The sequence below is a fragment of the Manacus candei genome, unplaced genomic scaffold, assembly GCF_025592945.1.
Source record: "Manacus candei isolate 608988 ecotype Guabito, Panama unplaced genomic scaffold, ASM2559294v1 h1tg000043l, whole genome shotgun sequence".
Lineage (NCBI taxonomy): Eukaryota > Metazoa > Chordata > Aves > Passeriformes > Pipridae > Manacus > Manacus candei.
In genome coordinates, this window is record NW_026138091.1 from 18,975,390 (window position 1) to 18,998,487 (window position 23,098).

The 23,098-nt window shown below is 37.8% G+C and overlaps 1 protein-coding gene and 1 pseudogene across 2 annotated transcripts; both read left to right on the plus strand.

Moving 5' to 3' along the window:
* The window catches only part of LOC127474508 (hyaluronidase-4-like), a 47,533-nt pseudogene extending 35,726 nt beyond the window's left edge, over positions 1-11,807 (plus strand).
* A 34-nt stretch (positions 11,808-11,841) lies between these two features.
* On the plus strand, positions 11,842-19,259 carry SPAM1 (sperm adhesion molecule 1). Of its 2 annotated transcripts, XM_051795680.1 has the most exons (4): positions 11,842-12,962; positions 14,408-14,497; positions 16,284-16,727; positions 18,394-19,259. In XM_051795680.1, the coding sequence occupies exons 1-4, from the start codon at positions 11,994-11,996 to the stop codon at positions 18,424-18,426; spliced, it is 1,536 nt and encodes a 511-aa protein (XP_051651640.1). In that variant the 5' UTR covers positions 11,842-11,993; the 3' UTR covers positions 18,427-19,259. The 2 variants fall into 2 exon arrangements, with proteins under 2 accessions (XP_051651640.1, XP_051651639.1); XM_051795679.1 differs by lacking the exon at positions 18,394-19,259 and having other exon boundaries at positions 16,284-17,808.
* Positions 19,260-23,098: the final 3,839 nt, after the last annotated feature.

Below are 23,098 nucleotides of genomic sequence, written 5' to 3' on the forward strand. Positions count from 1 at the left end.
TTTGTTTACACTGCCTAGAAGTTTTGGTCCACCTCTGCCTTTGCACATTAGGCATCCTATTTTTTTATTTATGGTGTTCAGTGATATAAACTGTGTGGTATTTGTAGATATCCAGCTTCTCCGGGAAGACATCTCCTCTATTAGTAAATGCCAGCTGTGGCTCTTCTATTATTTCATCTTCTCCTGCTGCCCCATTGCCAGCAGGAACACATTCCAATTTGTGTTATATCAAAGTGAAATCAGGAGCCACCCAACAGTCATACTCATGATTTGGAGGAGCACAGAAATGTTTAGGACCAGGTTATTGGGTTGAATCCAGCTCATTCTGTAGCAACTGGAAATAGTTAGTGCCTGCTGATGGGGGCTGGCAGCTGTGAGGCATGATACTGGTGGCTCTACTCCAGTTGCTAATGGACAGATGTCCACATCATAAAACCCCAAACAAAAATTAGTGCTGTTGCTGGCAGCCTCAGCAGGCAGTGAGGCTGTTCTTACACTGAGCAGTACCCACAGAGAAGCCCAAGAGTACTGGAATGAATAATTTGCAGACCATCCCTCTGTGGGGCTTGTTGTGGGGATGAGAACCATCTACACCAGTAACTGTAGGTCTTGTTTTGAAAGAAATAGTTTGATGATAGAAGCCAGAGGGTATATTGCTGGAAGTAGGAGACAAATTGGTAGGTTAATGGGGTGTGAAGAATGGTTTGATCGTTGTTCTCTGCACCTCTTTTCTTTTCGTTTCTTGTACTTCTGCAGACCCATTTCTGTACCTCCTCAGCCTTCTTTGGCTTTATTCTATTCCCCATCACTTCCACCACATACAGTAATGCTTCATTCAAATGTTGAGAATTATTTCACTTCTTTATTTAATACTGCAGCCAGAAAGAGTTGGTGTATTCTGGGAGGAAATCCCTATTTGACTGAGGAAGTGAATGCTAGACAGAAAATGAGTCCTAAAGATGCCAGATGGAATTCTGTCTGTAAGAATTCTGTGGAGTGGATCCTGCATTATAAAGATGCAATGTTACAGTAAAGAAAGCTGCTGCTACACATGAAGTGGAAAAGTCTTGTAGTCCACAACTTGGACTGAAACAGCAACGGCAACCCTGAGTCCCTATGCAGTAATTTGACCTACATAGTCTAATTACTGTTTATCTTATTTTCCTTGTTCTTCTGACACATGAAGCTGGCTGCCTATTTTCTATGAAAAAAAAGCAGGCAGAAGAATCCAACCTAGACAAAAACATATTTTAGCATTGGCATTGAAAATTTCAAAACTTTATTTTCATTTTTTCTAGACCTTTACCAAACAATATTGTTTTAAAATTATTATGTAAAATAAGTGTAACGCATAGTAGGATGTTACTGAGGAATGAAAATATGTGTTTTGAAAAGTTCTATTCCATCTTCTTTCTTCAGCATAGCAAATAGTTTTAGAGTATTTTTCTTATAATTTTAGAATAGTTTTATAAACTGATATTTTAAAATTTTTTTTCTAAATCATTATCTAAAATAATTTTTCTATAGCTGACCTTAAAAATTTAGATAACTGAATATTTTTATTATTTTCTAATTTTGGAGGTTTATCATTATATACATTTAAGCAGGATATGTCAAGAAGTACCAAAAACTTAGTAAAAATATTTCACAAACATAATATACGACTTCTAAAATGACAAAACCCTTTCAATATAGAAATTAATATCTTGACACTGAAATTGATTCCAAAGACAAAATTGTTTTTATGCTGGGGAAGAAGAAAAATACTTTTTAAATTGCCATATTGCAAGTATAACAGAGAGTCCACAGCTCAAAACTGCTCTAAGCCATGGCACTGCTGCCATTCCATTGCTGTGCGAAGCGCTCAATCCAAAGTGCTGTATGAGCATAATCAGAGCTAGCAGTTTTAAAACAAATAGTGGAAGGTTTTTTAATTATCTATATGTGGGTGTTAATGAATGCTGCATCAGCATCTGCTAAGGATGCTCCAGTGCTCCTGGCCAAATCTCTGTGAGAGCAGTCAGAGAGTCAATGTGGCACACAGCTCAGTGATCTCCAAGCACGGCAACCTCGGTATCTGCTCTCCAGCACAGGATCTCTTCCTTCGACCTTGTTTTCCACTCTGCATGGATCCACAGCCTGGGGGTACTCTACACTCTGGCAAAGCAGAACATGGTTTTCCTCCCCCCACCCCACCTCTGTATAGCCATGAAAAAAAATTTTACCTCCATTGAACAAGTCACTGTTACATCAAAAAAACAAAATTAAGTCAAACTGTATTTCTTATTGTAGAAAAAAAGAACTCTTTCAAAGAATTTGTTCAGTAAACGATGGAACATGGTGCAAGACCTCTAACAGGTAATGTGTTATTATACTACTTACTGCAATCAGCTGTGTCAGGAGACACCTTTAATCAACTACCCTATAATTATGCTAAGGCTTTCACAAATGACAAATCCCAATTGGCTGGGCCAGAGCCCTGCCTTTCTAGTCAAAGATAATTGTTTTGTCCGCTCACCTGTTCATTCACTCCAGCAAGACCTGGCCTGTCTGGAGGTGAGTATTTACTGATTATTTTTATGCTGTTTAAATTTTTATTATTTTTAAATTCAAATCTCAGAGAGAGAAGGTAAAGTTTGGTAGGACTTTCCAGAAAGATTGTCAGGAATCCTAAAGTGTAACAACCACTTTGTGCATTATTTTTATGCTGTTTAAATTTTTATTATTTTTAAATTCAAATCTCAGACAGGGAAGTTAAATTTTAGTAGGACTTTCCAGAAAGATTGTCAGGCATCATGATGTGTAACAACCGCTTTACCTGTGTGTTACACACACTGAGCTGCGTTTGACACTATCACCTGTTTCTCTCTCGGCATAGTTTTTTTCTTTCAATGCAAATGACTCATTGAACTATTACACACACACAAAATTACTTATTAACTGCACATATGTAGCTGTCAGAAGTATTGAGTAAGACCTATCTCTCCAGATAAACAAAATTGTTAAAACAATCTTGCTTTAAGTAAGTCTTGTTTCAAACTATTTAGGTTGTTAGTCTAGGTAATTTTTCTTAGTGGGTGGGAATATGTTTCCTTTACAGGTAAGAGTAGCCTAATAGGGATTTTTGTTTCTTTAGGAGTCTACTGGAATACACTTATGCCTGTGAAAGCTTAATAAGAAGTTACTTGTCCCTAGCGAATACTTCTAATCAGGGGTGAAAGAAAAGACACCTGTATGTCTTTAGTCTTTCAACTCTGGCAAATGATATGTTGCAGTGTAATAGCTACTTCTTACATGAAGTCACAGGCCAGCAAGACAATCCACAAAATATCTGAGGCAAGAGGTTTGAGTCAGAGTTGCTTGTAAGCATTGGAGCACGTGCTGGGCAGTCCCACACAGGTGTGGGCTGGCAATGGGTATCCACCGAAGCCTCCCAGGAGGGGAGTGAGGATACGGGCAGCGAGAGCCAGGCCTGAATGGCACATGCTGTCCAAGTCCTAGCTCCCATGCAAGTGGTGCAAATTCACTCTCTCAACATGACAGATGTTAAGGTCTTTTAACCTTTAAAACAGTAGACATCATTGCGTTTCTCAGCTTTGCTGTTTAGCCAAAGTTTGTGAGGTTTGCAGGTTGTTTCAGGTAGAAGCAGACATGGTGATGGGGTCAGATGTCCCAGCTGTATGTCCATAGCGGCAGCACTAGCTTTGCCGCCCTAAGCAGTGGCCGGTCCAAATAAACAGAACTCGCTGTTTGCTCAGCTCAGAGCCACGAGACCCTGCTTTTAACTCCTGCCTCTAAATCCTTTTCCTCAGGCTTTCTCCAAGGGTTATGCTAATGTGCTTGCTCAGGCAGGCCCAGCTGTGCTCCTTTCTTCTTTTCCGTTGAAACTGTTAATTCTCTGCACACTTGCTTCCCAAAACAATGCTCGATAATGTTAATGTCTCCTTCATAAATCACCGGTGTTCTGCATAGCTTTGTACTCGCTTTTGTTTCGAGACTTCTACATCTGCTTTCCCATCTCTCCCACTTATCTCCAGGGATGGGTGGCAATTAGACCAGCTCCTCGGTATTAGTAGGTTTATCAAAATAACAAAAGGCTGTGTGAGGACTGTGAAGAATCAGCAGGTGAAAAGAGACACTGTAGGAAAGAGAAATTACTCTTGAGGCAAGGTTTATTGCTTTACTGTAGTAACATATTTTCCTCAGATTGTATTTATTTATATATAATCATGTGGGAGAAAGGAATATGGAATGAATTAAAGTCCCAGGAGAGGAAGATTAAAAAGAGAGAGCATTCAGGTATTGCAAAAGAGGACTTGAAACTGCAACTGTGAAGACATATGTTAATGTACAGGCTGGTACTGAGGTTAATAATACATATTTATTTCCAAGGATAATTTGCTTTGAGGACTCTCCTCTACCTCCACCTTCTGTTGCTCTAGCAACACACTCCATGGAGTGTGGCTACAGAAAATCCAGGAACAATTTCATCCATTCAGGTTTCATTTACCCCAGAAGCGTATCTGCTCCCTTACTTTTGAAAGGGAACATCACTACCTTCTTCTTGAAGATTCTGTTTTTTCTAAAAAAGAGGGCATAATTTTGTGACTGAAACAGTTTCACATACAGAACTGACTGCTGTGTTAATTTTAATACTGCAGTACTTTCAAGGATTAATCAAAAGCTTATTCTGGTCTCTTCCCCAGGCATTCTCAAGAGCAATCTCCCTTTTTCCAAAGGCACAGCTACTTTTGCTACAGTGTAAATAATTTATTAATTATCTAGATTAATGTAATGATTAATGCAATGATTTCTTGCTATAGAGAATAAGTTTGGACTTGTTTTGTCACAAAATACTAGAGATTCAGCAGATGGTGAATATTTTGCAGAATAACCCTAGTAAGATAGAATACTTTGCAAAGTCACACGTGACAGATTCTTTATCTTGTCCCCAATTCCTCTGCAATGGAAATTGTCATTACAGAATCTGAGTTCTGCCAAACCTAGTTACACATAACACAGGAAAGGAAATTTTTCCAAATACTCTTGGAAATGTATTTAGACAGTTTATTTGGCTAACTTGCTAAAAACCAAATTACAACATCAATAAACAGGCTGTTAGGATATTAAGAATTTTTATAAAATTGAGAATTTTTATAAAATTGAGAATAGAACTTGCAAGAGAAAAGAAAAGAGAATGAGGAGGATAGAGATTTTCCTAATTCAAGCAACTAGTCATGAACACCACAGTAGTCATCATAAGACTATGAAAATAATTGGGGCATATTAGCAAAAACATATATTCTAACTCATTTAAATAAAATGAGTTAAAAACATATATTTAACTCATTTAAATAATTAAAAAGTAGTGTGACTAAATCTTTTGCATACACATTTTTATGGGGGGCTGTCTACAACCTGGATCCTCAGTTCTTGATCTCTACCTCATTGGCACATTTTGAGTTCTTCCACAGTCAGAAATGCTGGCAATGAAATTTCTTTGGAGTTTTTTCAGGCTTCAGGTCCTCATGGACTCATTGCACTGTGCTCAGAAATAAAGAATGGGAGTAAGCAATGATGAAAGCGATGGTTTGGCAGTTCTTGATGATAAGAACAGCCCACAGGAGTGGGGTGTAGTTTGACAAGCAGTCTTAAATCAGACATGCTGGCTAAACTAGCCAGTTTTGCTGGTTCATGTACTCAGTCATAAAAAACTCCTTTCTCTCTTATATTTCGACTGACATGTTTTCAACCTAAACAATTCATTACATGGCCTCATTAACAGTTGCCTTAGCCCAGCTGAGAAGATTAGACTGAAATGAGGGTGGACTTTTAAAACCACTGTCAAGATTGGTGCTTACCAAATTCTGACTTTACAGACAAGTGCAGCTTAACGCATTTGTAACAATGAGGCTACATCCTATATGCAAAGACCACCCTTTGCAGGTCAAACCTGCCATCAGCTGTGCAGCACAGACAGTTCATACCTCTAGAAGTGGATGTTCTTTCTGTGGAGCTTCCTATTCCTCACAAATGTTAATGTTATGATCACAACACCCATGTGTGTTTCTGTTAATTGAAGATCATTGCCTTCTCTTTAAGAAATGCCAAAATGATACAAGTGGGGATTGCAATATAACTACAATGTTACTCTTCCCTTTCTTCTGTGGCTCCTTCATGACTCCGACACCTGTTTATCACAAACAGTCTCTAGCCCAGAACATGTACCTCTAAAATAGCAGGAAGTTTTAATTTGAAGTTCCAACAGTGATACTGTTCCCTTCAACCAGAAGAAAGACCCCTCCAGAACAGAATGGAAGTGAATAGGGTCATTTCTCACAATAGCACCACCTGGGGCACCCAAGGACAGAGCAGGAGGGATTTATCAGTCACCTTAGATATTTTGCACTGATTTACGAAAAACACAAATGTTGACCTTAGGCAGCTCTTCCCTAGCAGTGTGTGCTGCTTTGATACTATATAGAGAAACTAAGTTTATGGCTGTATCAATATTGCTGGCACCTTTTTCTTTTTTTTTAAAAAAAGCTTTGGATTCTGCTTTGGGTTCCAGGTTTAAATATGTTAACATTTAATTTGATGTATCCTTAGTCTGTTCCTCTGCTCCTTAGGAGTCTGTTCTATTTCTCCTTAGGAATTAATCAGTGCTGATATCTTCACAGAAGCAGGAGTTGAGTCTTTAGGCTTTTTACATGTTTACATTTTTCTAACCTTCAGATAAACGAAGACAGAAAGCAATTTGTCCCAAGAACTTATAAAGGTACACTGTCTAGTACTGTATTTTGTCTGTAATGTCAGGAGATATTTCTACACTAAGATAGCAAGTGCTTATATGAAAAAAAAAGAATAGGGACTAAATCCTCAATATTCTGGTCCCGCCTGCATATTTGACTACACATTTTACATCACAGCTTCACAGGGATTTAAAAACTTACATGAAAGACCTAGATTCTTCTGCCCCATCAAAAACTGCAGTTCTACATGCAGACTTCTGTATCTATAGTTTCTTTGGCACAGGGAAAAGACCAGCCAATTTTCACATCACTATTGTTTTGTTATTATGTCACTAATTAACAGACAATAGCACACACATTGTTTGAAATGCAAGAAACAGTTAATAAACACTTGAGAACTATCACCTAAAGTGATAATTACATTGTTGATCTCAGCCTTAGAAGTGTTCTTACATGCTGTTGTTCATATGTTCATACGAACCTTTGCTTTCATATGTTCAAGTTAAAACAGGCAAAGTGCAAGATTTTATGTACTTTTGCTTGAAATTTGGTAGGTGTAATTAAGACTGTTAACACAAGAATGTCAGATACTGGTTGTGCTTATTGGCTTAAGTTTAAGGTTAGCAGATCTGACTTGACTAAGCAATGTCTAATTATTTCAAGGCTAAACGTGGACTTTCACGTCTAATTTTCATAAAAAACTCAAAGCTGGATTCCTGTAATGTTTACTGGCACCTTTTGAACTGAAACTTTTTGAACAGCCCAACAGCATAATAAATGACTTTTGATGAGATACACCATCCAGTTGTGGTGGAACACACAACATCCATTTGTGTGACATTCAAGGGGATGTATAGTACTCCTCTCCCTTTTATTTTCTATCTGTCTTTGGTCAAGTGAAGCTTTTTTTTTTTTTCAGGGATACATGGCATGGCCCAGATCTATGATTCTGTGGTTACCAAAACACAGGAGCATAGTTGAATTTCAATTGTATGTTTCTGTGGTTCTGTTTATGCTGTGAAAAAGGATGGAATAATTAAACCAAGAAAATAAATATGATTTCCTCTAATACTCAACCTTTACAAATGCCAGATTTGGGAAAATCTAAAGCAGAAGCTATTTCCATAGACTAAGGGCATGCAGATCCATCAGTATCTACTTCTAGTCAGGTAGACCCGGAGCAATTAGTGTTAATATTTTGTAAAGATATTGACTTTTTGACAAAGACAAGGGCAGCTTTATGACTCAGCTCACTTAGACAGACATTCGAGGAGGCTGAAGAGAGTAACATTTATCAGAGCTGTCATTATTAGGCTGGGTCAAAGGCAATCCTCTTAACCAGAAACTATCACATAAAATAACCTATTAACTCATACCCAGTAGAGCACATTAGAGCAAGATCTGGAGGAAAACCATTTCCCAACAATCAGTTAAATCAAACTTCGCAAGATTAGCCAATAATAAATGAATTTATTTAAACTAGTAAATATAGTATTTAAAACAATGCTTTCCCCTTTTCCTTTACATCAAATCAGTCTTTTACTGAAATCCACTTATTAAAAAAAAAACCTTACAGGAACTAATAATACAATTTGTGTCCTGGTCCTGTAGTTTTCTGATTTCAACGGGGACAAAAAGTCTTTTATAATCAAAGCCAGAGGCACGGTAAAAGCTGAACTACTCCTACAGCTCCTCTCTGAGGTGATCTTACTTTGTAATGACAAAACCAATTACCTAAAGGATCATTGTCCCGGCAAATGTCAGTTTGTATAAGCTGTTTATGTATGATAATTTTATTTCATTTGAATAAGTTGTATTTGCATAAATGTAAAATATATTTCTTCAGAATTACTGTATGGAATTCTTTAAGTCCTCGAAGTCTCAGTCTGTACCATCTCAGGAAATTTCACGTGGGATAATGCAGGAACCAGCAAGGGGAGATACTCTGTTGGACCTCACATTTACAAACAGGGAAGGTAAAGGCTGGGGACAGTCATGGCTGTAGTGACTATGAGATAGAGTTCAGGATCTTATAAAGAGGGAACAAGGCAAATGGTAAGATCATAACCACTCCTTCAGGAAAGTGCACTTTGGCATCTTGAGGCATCAGCTTGGAAGAATTCCATGGGAGACAGCCCTGGAGAGAAGTGTCCAGGATCTGATTGATTTTCAAGAGTCAGCTTTTCCAAGCTCAAAAATCTCCACATAGAGGAAATCAAGCAATGGTAGGAGGAGCTCCTGACAAAACTTTGCCACAAAAAGGAAGCTCACATGAGGTGGAAGCAGGGAAAAGTGAACAAGAGACACTGTCTGAGGTGCTGGGTTGGGGTTTAAGAAAGCCAAAGCCAATTTGGAGTTGATTCTGGCAATATATGTGAAGGGCAACACAAAGGGCTTCTACAGGTCTATGAACAGCAGAAGACAAGGGAAAACAGCAGCCTAACGCTGAATGGGGCAGGCAGGAGATCCAGTGCAAAGGACAAGGAGGTCCTCAATGACTTTGAGGTACTCAATGACAAGAGGTACTCAATGGCTTTTCCATCTCAATCTTCAGTGGAAAGACTGGCCTTTAGGAATCTAGACCCATGGGAAAGACTTACATGGGAGGAAGGAAGATGTACCTTCCATTTAGGAGGCCCAGGTTAGGGAACATTTAAAAAAGTGGACATACAAGTCTATGGGACACAACAGTATGTGCCTACAAGGAGCAGTATGTGCTGAAGAAGCTGCTGATGTCATTGTAAGGTCATTCTTGATAATTTTGGAAAGGTCACAGTGACTGGGGGACGTTCCAAGGACTGAAAGAAAGTAAATGCCTTAAAAAAGGTTAAAAAAGGAGGTCCAAGGAACTATAGGCTGGTTAGACCAGCCTCACCTCAATCCCTGTGAGGTTGAGAGAGCAAATAATTCTGGAAAACATCTACAGATGTTAGGGACAAGAATGTGATTGGAAGTAGTCAGCATGTATTAATAAAGAGGAGATTATGCCTGCCAAACCTGACAGCCTCCTACAAAGAGATGACTGGCTTGGTGGACAAGGAGAGAGCACTGGCAGACAGCACAAGAGAGAATTTATTGATCTTGGTTTTGGCAAGTCTTTCAACACTGTCTCCTGTAACATTCTTACTGATTAAGTACAAGCTACAAAAATGGACAGTGAAACTGAAAACTGGCTGAACTGTCAGGCTCAAAGGGTTGTGATCAGTGCTAGGAAGTCCAGCTGGAGGCCCATCCAAGTCCAGCTGGAAGCCTGTTCCCTGTAATGTACACTAAGAGTTCCTACTGGCTCCAATACTATTTAAGGTCTTGATTAATTAGCTGAACAATGGGTTAGAGTGCTCCCTTGGCAATTTTACAAACAATCCAAACTTGGGAGGAATGGTTGATATACCAGAGAATCATGCTGCCATTTAGAGGGTGAGCAATGCATCTTTGCAGCAATGAAGACCAAGAGCCTCCTGGATGACATTAATAAGAGTATCTGCCACCAACAGGTCAAGTAATGTAGTAATGTGTTTATTTCCATCTATTTAAAACTGGTAATGCCACACCTGCAGTGTTATGTGCACCCCTGGGCTTCTCAGTACAATAAAGCAACGGGCATACTGGAGCAAGTCCAGCAAATTGCTACACAGATGAATAAGAGATTATAGTATTTGTCATAGGAGGAGAGGCTGAGAGAGACAAAATTGGTTAGCTCAAAGGAAAGATGTATTTCTTCTGCTGTCACCTCTGAGTAGTACATGCAGCCCTGTTTTCTACAAGTCTCATCAAGCTGATCCCACGCAAATGAGGTATTGCTCTTGGAGCAATTTAAATGAACAGAGCCATACCTTCTTTCCTGGTGATCAGATCTATGATCTAAGTCTAGCTTATGAAACTGATTCTTGGCATGATTTCTTTAGTTATCACATCAGCAGCTGTGGAATGATAAAATATCTGCATGAATTTTTAGATTTCAGTCCACTCACTGCTTCTATATCAAGGTTTGCAGTTTCTGCTCCTAGCTGAATTAAATAAATACAGAGCAAAATCTTCTTTGCTTTGTTTTTAATTTGTCCTCAGAGATTTTGCACTGTCAGCCACCCTGGGGCCCTCTTCATGGTGACTCCTATATTTTCACGCACACTCACATAATCCTTACATACTTTACAGCCTCATCATGAGGCCTCTACAGAAAGTGACAGATTCAGGTTTGACCAATTTCAAAATCAAAAGGTAAGTGGATTCAGGAGTTACTGCACAGAGGAATGCTTTAGCTTCTGGGCTACTATGTAAAAGTTGATGACTGTACCATGGCTACCACCACTAATATGTTTTTGAATGAAATTAAATGTGACTGCTCACTGTGGGTGTACTGACAGCCTCAGCTTTCCTAATGAACTGGGCAGACTTTGACTCGGGGCACTTAATCTGTACATCTCAAATGGCCTGAACACACAGATGACTATATACCAAGACTTACCATAGGTTTTTGAGCCTGTTTAAAAGAGCTCTAGACAGAAGATAGAGTGCCTACAATATTTCAGTTACCTCATTGATTTAAATGAGTATACATGGATTTGTTTTTAGCAAGTGTAAAACAGTCCAGGTTTCAATTTTGTGTTATCTTATATCTTTCCTTAAGTGCTCTGCAAAATTAACAAATTTAAGAGCTAGAATTTTATTTTGAGGTAGATGAGAAATACTACATATACATTACTGCTGATTAAGAGAAGCCATTGTGAAACTGCTCATGTTTACAGATATCAGTAATTGGCACAATCAGGACTACTTCCAAGCACACTCACTCTGATGTGTGAGTCACTGAATACTATTCCACTGTCAGTTTTATATCTACAGTTTTATATATATACAGTTTATATGTATATGATTGTACATTGTTCTTTTCCTTCAAAAGGTAATTATATTCAAACATTACAATATATTCAAAATCACAAATGGTATTTGTTTCATGGTTAGAAACGAAATATTTATAATTTCTTACTTTATTTACATTTGTCCCCTTTTCTGCATTAGGTCTCAGAAATTGTTGAGAAGCTTCCTGCAGCCTGAAATGACAGAGAGCACTGTAAAAAGGACACCCCTATTTTATGCCTAAAGAATATTGCTTAATAGGTATTAATCTGAAGAAATATATTGTATGGTAAGGCTTTTGACAGACTACCAACCTTCTGAACACCCAGAGAGCATTTAATTTTTGTCTAATCACGAGAACCTAATGTCACTGCACACGCTACAATGGAAACTCTAAGACAAATACAAAGCTTTGGCATCTGTGTTACCCGTACGTATCCCGTAGTATCTGGTGTGGTGTTCACCGCTCTTCTAGTTTCTTGCTGCTCATCTCTGACCATAAGAGCTCGTCCACTTGTTCCTAATTCACCTTTTCTTTCTATCTGGAATGCTCCTACAGAACTTTGTACTGAAAGGGCTGGAGTGCAGCTGGACATGAATTTTTTTCCTCTCATTGGAAGCACACTGAAGACATCCATCGGGCAAAACATCACACTCTTCTATCCAGACAGGCTTGGCTACTACCCTTACAAAAATGAAGTCACAGGAGAGGCATTCAATGGAGGACTTCCTCAGCTCTCACTGCTGCAGAATCATTTAAGAAAAGCCAAAGAGGACATCCAGTTTTACATTCCTTCAGATGAACAGCTTGGATTGGCTGTCATTGACTGGGAAAACTGGAGACCTGTGTGGATAAGGAACTGGGGATCAAAAGACATTTACAGACAGGAATCTATTGAACTGGTTCAGCAGAGAGACCTCAGTCTATCTGAGGCCGAAGCCAGAACTATAGCTAAAATGGAATTTGAAGCTGCAGCAAAATCATTCATGTTGGAAACTTTGAAGCTGGGCATAGAAATGAAGCCAAATCGTCTGTGGGGATATTACCTTTATCCAGACTGTTATAACTATGATTACAAACAAAACCCACATAATTATACAGGAGCCTGTTTAGATATTGAAATAGAAAGAAATAATGAGCTTAATTGGTTATGGAAGAAAAGTACAGCACTTTATCCATCTGTCTATCTAGAGACAGCTTTAAGATCCTCCAGAAATGCCCAGCTCTTTGTTCGCAACAGAGTTCAAGAAGCCATTAGAACTTCCTATGTCTCTAATTCTACCCATCCCCTTCCAGTTTTTGTATATACACGTCCAGTATTCACCGATGTCTATGAGGAATATCTCTCTGAGGTGAGTGAAGCTAGACACTAAATATTTCAAATTTATGTGGAAAAGGTGACACTTATTTAGCAAATATGCTAACTTGTATCAGAAAAAAGTGTGCAATTTTATATAAAAAATTAAATTCATCCATCAAAGAAATTTGATCAATCAAACCTGTCTCATTATATTTATCAAATAGTGTTTTATTCTCTGAGTTGTCCTCACATATAACAAAATATTACAAAGCTAGAAGGCATATTTAGTACATTAAGTCAGAGGAAAGAAATATGGGTAACCTCTTCCAAAGAGAATTATTAAAACTGGGCTGATCTAATGCCTGCATTTTAGGTTATAAGAAAAAAAATACAATAAAATGGAGTCTTTCTTTCCCTAAAAAGTGTTAAAAGCTAGTTAGAAAATTCTGTCCTTAGTTGTACTTGGGTAGCTTTCTAAATGGTATTTCAGCATCTCATGGGTTAGTTAAGGTTAGGCTCTGATTAAGATCCAATCATCGTATTGCAGTTCTGGCTATACTTTTTCCTTCACATTTTTATAGACACTCACCCCATCAGAGATACCATCGATCTGGGGAATCTCTTCCTGGTGTTCCAGGACATGAGGAAGGGGAAGTTAAGAGGCTGTGGTCCTGCTGATGGCATTGTAGCTGGTGTCGTTTCATATTCTCGATAGAACATCAGCAGGCATTCCCCCCAGGCTGTGTATACTATCAGGGAGCAAGGGGTAATGTCAGAGGCCCTGCTGGGATCCTACTTAATAATTTAATTCCTATAATCTTTACATTAATCCTTTTCTAGTGTTGTCCCCCCATAGTAAGTTGTTTCTATATTATTCTTTTCATTACCATAGTCCTCTCCCATCCAGATAGGCTTCAACATTTTGCTAGGACTGTGTTAATAGCTGACCCTAAAAGGAGAACTGAACAGAAACAAATTTCCCCAATCAATATCTGCAAAAGGCCAGAGCCATTCTCTGGAGAAGAGAGATTCTTGCTGGTGAAAGCTCTTTCTCTTGCTACTTTTCTGTTTTAGCACTTCCTGTAAACTGGAATTAAGTTTAAAAAAAAAAAAAAAAAACTGGTGCTTTCCACATCTTCTTCCCACAATATTACTGAAACCCGTTGCTACCAACTCTGAGCAGTAAGGAGGCAATGCAGCAAAATAAACCTTAGAATGGTTGGAGGAGTGTATGTCATATGCCTGACCACTGGCTCAGTTTTACAGCCTTGTTTTTCTAACAGATGACATATATAAATTGGATATAGTTGGCAACATTTTCTGGCATCACCTGTGCAATTCAATCCCAGAATAAAATTGTGCAGTTGAGAGTAAAACATTTGCACCATGTATAATTACTTGCTGTCTTCAAAATAGTTATTTTGGATATGTAATTTCTATATGCATTATACCTTTTGCCCCTTGTGTTAGTATGATTCTTTGCACATTTTCCCTCAGGATGACCTGGTAAATACCATTGGAGAATCTGCTGCACTGGGTGCTTCTGGAATTGTGATCTGGGGTGATATGAATTTAACACAAAATAAGGTATGCCAGATCAATTATTATATGAAAATTTTAAGAAGCAATAAAGTGGAGAGGATATAAAGCATTTTGATTACTTACATCATATCTTCTACTTTTAAAATGATGATTCCATACTGCCAGCAGCTTTCTATAGTCAAAACCCAAGCACATCTGAGGCTTATGAAGATCATCATTGACTTCACAGAACAAGAGTTCAGTCTTTTAAAGTATCAGTGCTGTTGGCCCTGAGTAAATGGACAAACTATCATGATAACTGTAGGCAAGTTAGCACTTGTTTAATTAATGCAAGTAAAGAATTGCTAAATCTTCTTTGCATTCCAGTCATGAGATAAAGAAAAAATTACTTGGTTTTGCCCAGAACAATTTTTAGAAGACCCTTCTGCTTTTTGAATGCACTTGGTAATAACATTTAGAGCGCTAGGAGGAGTCAGTCTGTAAAATTTCAGCCCTAGCCTGTTCTGTGTGTTGTTAAGTACTACTTCATTTAATTGTATGAAAGATCTGAGTCAGAAGAGGAAAAAACCTCTAGGTTATTTTAGGAAGGGGAAATACATAGTTTGAGAAACACTATTACAAGGATATTTCAAAAAATCTTTCTAGCTAGTACATTCATAACCAGGCAAGTTAGATATAATGAACTGGGAAGACTCTAGTGAAGTCCTTTGTGTTCAAAGAACTGAAACTCTTCAGCCCTGCCACACCTCCTGTTACAGAAAGCATGGCCAAATAAACCTCCACAGCTCTGTAAGAGTCTTATTCACCAAGGCATTCCACTTTGATTCTTTGTATGTGCCTGCCCCTGAGAAAGGATATCAGGTTGCACCTAGAACTTTTTTGCCCATTATTCCAATATTATAACACAGATGAGCAGCAAGTTTTATTACCTGAATTTTGAAATTCCTGTTAAATGAACTTTCCACAGCCCAGTCAGACTATGCATTTGTGCACTAATTGCAACCTGTTTTTTACAGCTTTCACATTAACTAGCCCTTCAGAAATGAAATATTATTGTACTTCTGCATCAACCAAAATTTCTTGTGTTTTTATATATACCTAAAAGAAAAACAAAAAACCCTACATATACCTCAGCTATCTCCATGGATATAGACATTATCTGAATCTATATGTGGCATTGGGCAAATGCTCTAAGGAGGCAGTGTCAGAAACAAAGAAAGAGTTCCCAAAACCTCTTGTTATTAAACTGTGCTAAGCATACACAGAATATATGCCAATTTCATAATCAGTTAGAATGATCTCTTAGTATTCTCTCAGTATACTTCCAGTTTGATCATCCAACCAAAATTCTTTCAATTCCAAAATGCCATGAAAACTCCCTACCCTGCAGCCTAGCTATTCAGGCCAGGGGAAATCTGAAGAGTCTCACAGAGATGACTTGAGAGAAAAGATATTTGTTCAGGCTGAAGATGTGAGGTTTTTTCACTGGATCCCTTTGAACTATTCAAGACATTAAAAGGAACTTCAATCCTTCATGAAACTTCTTTAAATGCATCTGATTCAAAAAACTACATGAAATATAGAGATAGAATGAAAGCTTAAAGTTGTCTGCTTTTTGTAACATCTCCAGCAACTACACAACATAAATTTGCTGTGATCCTTGAATTTTATAACAGCTTCTCAGATAAACTTGTTTCCAACAACCAGTTATAGCTATTATCAAAACCTCAGGAGAAACAATTATAAATATACACTATGGTAGTGTTATTGGAATGATAGCATTTAAATGGTTTCCATACTAAACTACAGAGGTATGATGCTCTTTTCACAGAATACCTGTAGAATTCTGGACAACTACTTCAGAAGGACTTTGATCCCATACCTCATCAACGTCACAATGGCAGCCAGAATCTGTAGCCAAGTGTTATGCCAAGACTCTGGTGCTTGTGCACGGAAAAAATGGAATTCCAGTGACTATCTTCACTTGAACCCTGAGAATATTGTAATTCAAATGACAAAGGATGGGAAATACAGTCTGCAAGGGCAACCATCATTTCAGGATCTGCAAACATTGACAGAAAAATTTGATTGCCACTGTTATGCAGGGCACAGCTGTGAACCTAGAGCTGATATCAATGACATCCATTACCTCCATGCTTGCATTTCAGAAGATACTTGCATTCAGATATCCCCAAATTCCTTTTCTAACATAGAAGCCTCTGAAGAAAAGAGCCTGACTAACAGAACTGCATTTTCATTTGCCTCTGAGAGTAAGGTGACATTATCTACACATCCTGAAATAGAAGATTTCCAATCTACCTTTGGAAATAATACACTTAATATAACAACTGCAGAATATAACACTGTCACAGCTGCCAGTAGATATGATTTAGAAGCAAATGATACTCGTACTTTCAGTAGCTCTTCATCTTATAAGATAAAGATGTTTAATCTGTTTTGCTTAATTGTGTTTTTGAGAACCTTAATACAAATGACCCATGAAAGTGAGAATATTCTTTTCCCTGGCTATGTTTGAAATTCTAAAGGTTTTATTTACAAAACAAACAAACAAACAATTTCCTAAAGGCTTATGGTCTTATCTGTATCAGGTAACTTTTCATAATTCATAGATGACACTTCAGCTTGAATGTATTTCTTCAGTTTAGTTCTATAAACTACTATTTGTGCCAAAGACATACTGGTCTGTTATACTGACTATACTATATGAGAGGATAATCCAGAATACAAAACATTTTCTACAGTTTACATTTTTTACTGTTATATTAAAAAAAAAAAAATGTGACAATGCTGTTTTGTGTACTTCCAGTCAAGACAGGTAAATATATAATACATAAAATAATTCATTAGGTTTGATGCTCTATGCAAGAATTAATTTCATTTCATATGAATGGAATTAGCTCTTAAAAATATTTGGTTTAACTTTAGATCTGTGGGACTTTGTAGCATAAAATTTATCTTATGTAATATTTCTCCACTTTTCACAATACCTATAGGGACACTGGTTTTTCTTGTAATTAAATATATTTCTAATTCTTCAAAAGGTTCTAACTTTAATGTAATTGTTGACTTCAAATATTACAGCTTCATTAGTTAAAATTTGAGCTGTAATGGTTTATCCTTTCTTCTCATAAACTCTCCCCCTTATTTCAGATGTCCCTTCCTTGGCTTCCAGTTGTTTTATCTGGCCAATGCTGACAACTCATCTGCTCTGCTTCTGCACTCCTTGCCAGCACTGGTCACCAGTCCCAGTTTCCCCATCCAGCCATCCCTAGCAATTGGATAGGGCTGTATTTGGACAAAAGTCTGTGAACATGTGACTTTATGCTTCATTATTTCCTAAGCATATTTTCTTTGGTGGAAACCAACTTGCTCCTCAGGAAAACCCAGTAGTGGAGGCAGCAAGATGAGTGACTCTGAGGACCTGGGACTCCCTTTATTCACTTCCCATGGTCCTCAATCTCAGAACCACCTTTTTGATCCAGTCTGCTGACAGAACTGAGAGTATTTGCTTAATACTATTCCATTGCCAAAAGCAGTGTGAAAGTAGCAGAGATACCTCAGAAAAGTACTCCCAATATCATATCAGGAATCTGGTTATGATTTACATATAGTCAGTTTAAGCATTTAGAAGCAATTAACAGCAGTTTATTTGATAAAATAACCTTTTCAAATTATTACGTCAGGTGCTCAATAGACAGTTTGACTTCTGATGAGTGAAGAGTGGCTGCTGGCATGGATACATTAAAAAATCTCCCTTGAGCTAGGCATGATCTACATAAATAATTCATCCCCTTCCACAGATAGAGCCTGCCTCACTAGTGAAAATAACAAGGATTTCATAGTAGCCATTTGTTTATAAAAAGTTCACTCCTTAATCCAGCAGAAAACACAAATTATATTCATTCTCTTTGAATTTTCAGGTTGTTGGTCATAACAGAGGTGCAGAAAAATAGATGAAGCCTTTAGACTTAACATGGAGAAATAGTGTTTTATGGCTTTTGAACAGCAAGTTATCAAGAGGATGTGACAATTTTCTCATCACAGTTACGGTGATAAGTCCACGAGTCAAAGCTATTTCTGCCATTAATGTTTCAAGTGGAATCACAAATATAAATATATATATATGTAACAGACTGCTCAGCAGAAAAGAATCCAGCTGGTTTTGATCACCTCTGTCAAAACATGCTTTTTCACTGGAAACATGACTGGTAATATCTTAGCAAAACTTTCATGACTTATATGAAGTTTGATTTTTTTCAGAATGCCTTAACATGGCTAAGATTTTATGCTGGTACACAGAGTTCTAGATTAAAGGCTGTGCAATTTTGTTAAATGTCTGGCAAAGCTTCCTGAGGTCAGGCTTGTTTCTATCCAGAGCTCTGAAAGACACTGGATCTATAGCACTTTGTGCTAAGACCACTTGCAGGTTTCGCAAAATCTACAAGTCTTGCCGTAAATATTTTCACTATCAGCCAAGTAATAGCAAGCAAAACATTTGTGATGGAGAAAGCAGGAAATCACCAGAAAAGAAAGAATGAGAAGTTAAAATCGCAGAAGAGATGAAACAGAGTACCCAGGACCACCTAGTGGACGCAGAGGAAGTTAACTGCAAAAGCGAGAGTGAAGCTGTGGAGACAGACCAGTCTCTTCCCATTCAACAGTTTTTATCTACCAAGTACTTAATGTTAAAAACCTTTCCCCAAGGCTCACTGTAAAGATAACAGAACACAATAACTGATATGTTAGACCTATTCATCTGATCCCATCTCTTTTTTTTTTTTTTTTTTTTTTTTTTTTTTTTTTTTGAGAGCAGCCAGGACCAGAAAAATAAAAGGAAGGTGAGAGGAAAGCAGACTATTGCAATAAACTGTGTCTTCCTAAGATGCATGTATAAGTAGCTATCTATCTTGTACTCTAATGCATACTTTACCAACCTCCTTTTAAATGTTCATTCAGGATTGTTTTTGTTACCTAGATGTATCTGCAATTCATGCTTGAAATCTTACAAACTTCAGGAATTAGGTCTGATATGTGTTAAATTACAACATTTTCCAAATATATTATTTTGCTCTGTATTACATTTGTCTTACCTATACTCTAGGATTAAGAGTCACCATGGAATCAATGAGTCTCCATGGAGTAAAAGCAGAAAAGAAGGAAAGGGGTGCTATGCCTTGCATTGCTGGTGACCATCTTATGTTCAAAGCCAAGCTTATATTCTCCTAAAGTGGACCCCCTTCCAAAAATATTTTCTTCCCTTCACTGTATTTCCTGTAATCATTAGTTAGCCTTACAATTTTAATTTCTTATGTTCTTGTATTTTTCAAAAGATTAAATACTAGAGGAACAGTTCACTTTGATTGCCATTCATTATTTCGTACTTCTGCTCTAGGCTGAACTCAGACTGGCAATACTTAAGGACAGGGAAATGCTAAAGAGTCTAAGTGAAAGCAGTTTAACTACCTGGAATGCCCTCCTTCAATGTCTAGACATTTTGCTAAAATTTTAACTGAAATTCTACTTTTCTGTCTGAAGAATCTGAGTCTGATTTATTGTGTTGCTTATCCTGGGACATTGAAAGATATTGGCACTTCAAAGAGAGATGGCAGTTGACACTTAGAGAAACTGAACAGAAGTGAAACACAGTCCCTGCCTTACATATTTTTTTGCTTTTCTGTATTAAAAATAGCAACATGGAGAGATATTTTGAGAGGCCAGTAAGACCACTTTGTAGACAGCATAGGATGTGACTAGCATCTCAAGGAATTCAGCAAAATTTGCTTCAATCCCTGCATCACACTAAGACACCATGTTGTATATATATCAGCAAAGAATTGTGTGGAAGATTTCAGACCTGTGCAATAGGTACTAGACAACTCCCAGACAGATTAGATTTGTACATGTACCTATCCATCACTTTTCAATACCAACAACAAGACAGCAAAGACAGTTATATAATTTTAAAACATATTCAGTTATGGAGCAGTGATGACCTTTTTAAGATGACAACTAAATTCCATCCTTCAAACATGCATACCTAAAACTTGGAAGATTTTTCACAATGTGCTTGTGTCAGCTCCTTTGCACTGGCAGATGCCCATTCTGCCAAAGCAGAACAGCCTGCAAAACTAGGGTCTGAGATTTCAAGTTGGAGTAATGAGTTTCATTCCAAAAAATAACATTGATAGAAAAAAATGTTTATTGCATGCCTTAAAAAAAAAAAAGAAAATAATAATTACTGCTTTATTTAACAACAACTTCTTCTTAACGTTTTGTTGTTGTTCTTTCTTGGCATTTTTTTCTCCTGTGCTACTGAAAACCATTGTATAGGTGGCTGGAAAGAGATTCAAAAAGCTTCCTAGTCTAACTTCATTCCTTACCACTGCTAAGTGATTCCCAATGTATGGCTATCCCAGATCCTTCTGTGTGTTTTTCTGAAAAGAATCCATTGAAAATTAACCCTGCCTCATGATATTTTTCATTATGATGATGGTCATGTAAACAGGCCATATTCAAGATCAATCCTAAGCTACTGTGTATACCAGACAAGGATCTGGGTTTTTATAGAACCGTTCTTTTGTGTAGCTGTTCTGAACCTTTTGCAGCTACCTTTCACTGTCGGTACCACTCAGGACTGCAAAGGCTTCCATTTATTGTCCCCTTGTTATATACAAGAAAGTAAAGGGCAAGGAGGTAAAGGGCGCCTATCAATATTAGCATCCTTAAGGGAATAACTTTGGATTTCATTATGCTCACTAATGTGTTATCAGCATCATGGTATATTGATTACAGTTCCCCTTGGTCAGTAGTAATTAGATGACATTTTTCAGTGTATGCTTGTATAACCCTTAGTTTATAACTGATAAGGTATTTATTGATTAGCAATCAGACACAAACAGAGAGTATGAAAATTAATGTGAATCACTACTTTATATATTCAGCCAACATTCTGGCTCTGTGCACACAATTCCAGATGGTCATGTTCAGCAGTATATACACGTGGACACTAGACAACATGCAGTCACCTGTTTCTGCCTTTGTTTTCATATCAGGAAATATATTTATTCAACAGAACTTCAAAATCCGGCAGAAGAAATATACTATATTTTGGCAGTCTCATGGAGGACACTGCTCCATCAGGCTAATAGCAGGTTGAGACAAGATGACAGCTTGCCTGTGTCAAGCAGTGATTTCCTGAGGCAGGGACATAACAACCACTCATTTAAAGGGAGGCTAAGGGCATCCTGCAGTCCCAAAACGATAAAATGGTTAACGGCACAACAAAGCACAAAATACCTTACTTTTTGGGCAGCCAGTAATTAAGAGTGCTGGACTAATAACAGACTTAGGCTGTCTGTAAATCCTATGCATTGTTTCAGCATGAACTGCAGAGACCAAGTCTAGGTATTCAAACCACAGCATTTTTGGGTTAAAAACCTTAATCTGCCCCGCTCTACCAGCATAACAATCCTTACAGGAATCCTTTTTCATCTCTTCCCTCACTGGAGTGTGACTAGAATTTAAGGTACATACTAAAGAGCCTCTGAGGCTCCAGCCAGCAGAGGACATGGATGATGCATGCAGACACCAGTAGGTACATCTCAAGGTGCTCACTGAAAAGTTCAACACAGTCTTTCTGTTCCCTTCAGCAACACAGCTGCTTGACTCTGGCCTACAAACAGAAAAGAGGACTAGTCACTCCCTAACACAGCGACTCAATGGCAGAAAAGATGCACGACTTATTCGACAGGTTTTTTTCACAAACATTTGGTATATCAGGACAAACGTGAAAATATGAGTGAGATATTACCTCTTCTCATGCTCTCCTCTCTGGAGATTTCATTCAGCTGAAGTTTTCTTCTCCTTAAGATCTGCCCAGGGAGGTTGTGGAGTTACCATCCCTGGAAGTGTTCAAGAAACGACTGGACATGGACTTAGTGTTATGGTCTAGTTGAAAAGGTCAGAGGTTGGACTTGATAATCATGGAAGTATGATTCTATGATCTTCAACTGTCACTAAAATGCATGCTTAAACTACAGAGAATGTGATCTGATCTCTGGTAGTGCTCTGAAATACAGATCTGAGTCTCAAATGCTTCGTTCCTCCCCAAATGTGAAACATCTGGATATGCAGTGTGAATTCAGGTCAAGTTCTGCTAACCATGTGTTTATAGCATCACCACAATTTCACCAGAAACATAAGATACATTGTTATATAGCCCAAATAAGTCTTTGCAATGGAGTAATCTGCTTTAGCACCCCTTCAGAGACAGAGCACTGGAAGACCCAGTAAGTTAGGTGCTGCCTGGTCCCGTAACACCGCTAAACTGGTCCTGCATTGTGTAAATCTCAATAGACAAGACAGAAAAGTGAAATTCTTTATCAGTAGTAAAATGTTTCCCAGAAGGATTAAGTGACTTTTCTACAGTCACACAGGATAACGAATTGTGGCCCCAGGTCAGGCTTTTAGTGACAAGAACAAATGTCCTCTGAGCTGGTAATTTTAGCAAGGCAGCAATATTTTTACATACAATATTTTATTACCCAACTGCCTGTAAAATAAAGAATTGCCTTTTATAATCATATAGCTTTGCAAAAGATGTAACAGATTTTAGAACAATGTAAC

Bases quoted from the DNA above. Each gene is read 5' to 3' on its own strand.
- SPAM1 (XM_051795679.1), top strand. From the start codon at position 11,994: ATGGAAACTCTAAGACAAATACAAAGCTTTGGCATCTGTGTTACCCGT. The intron at 12,963-14,407 runs GTGAGTGAAGCT...ATTTTCCCTCAG, and splicing joins ATGAGGAATATCTCTCTGAG to GATGACCTGGTAAATACCAT. The intron at 14,498-16,283 runs GTATGCCAGATC...CTCTTTTCACAG, and splicing joins TGAATTTAACACAAAATAAG to AATACCTGTAGAATTCTGGA.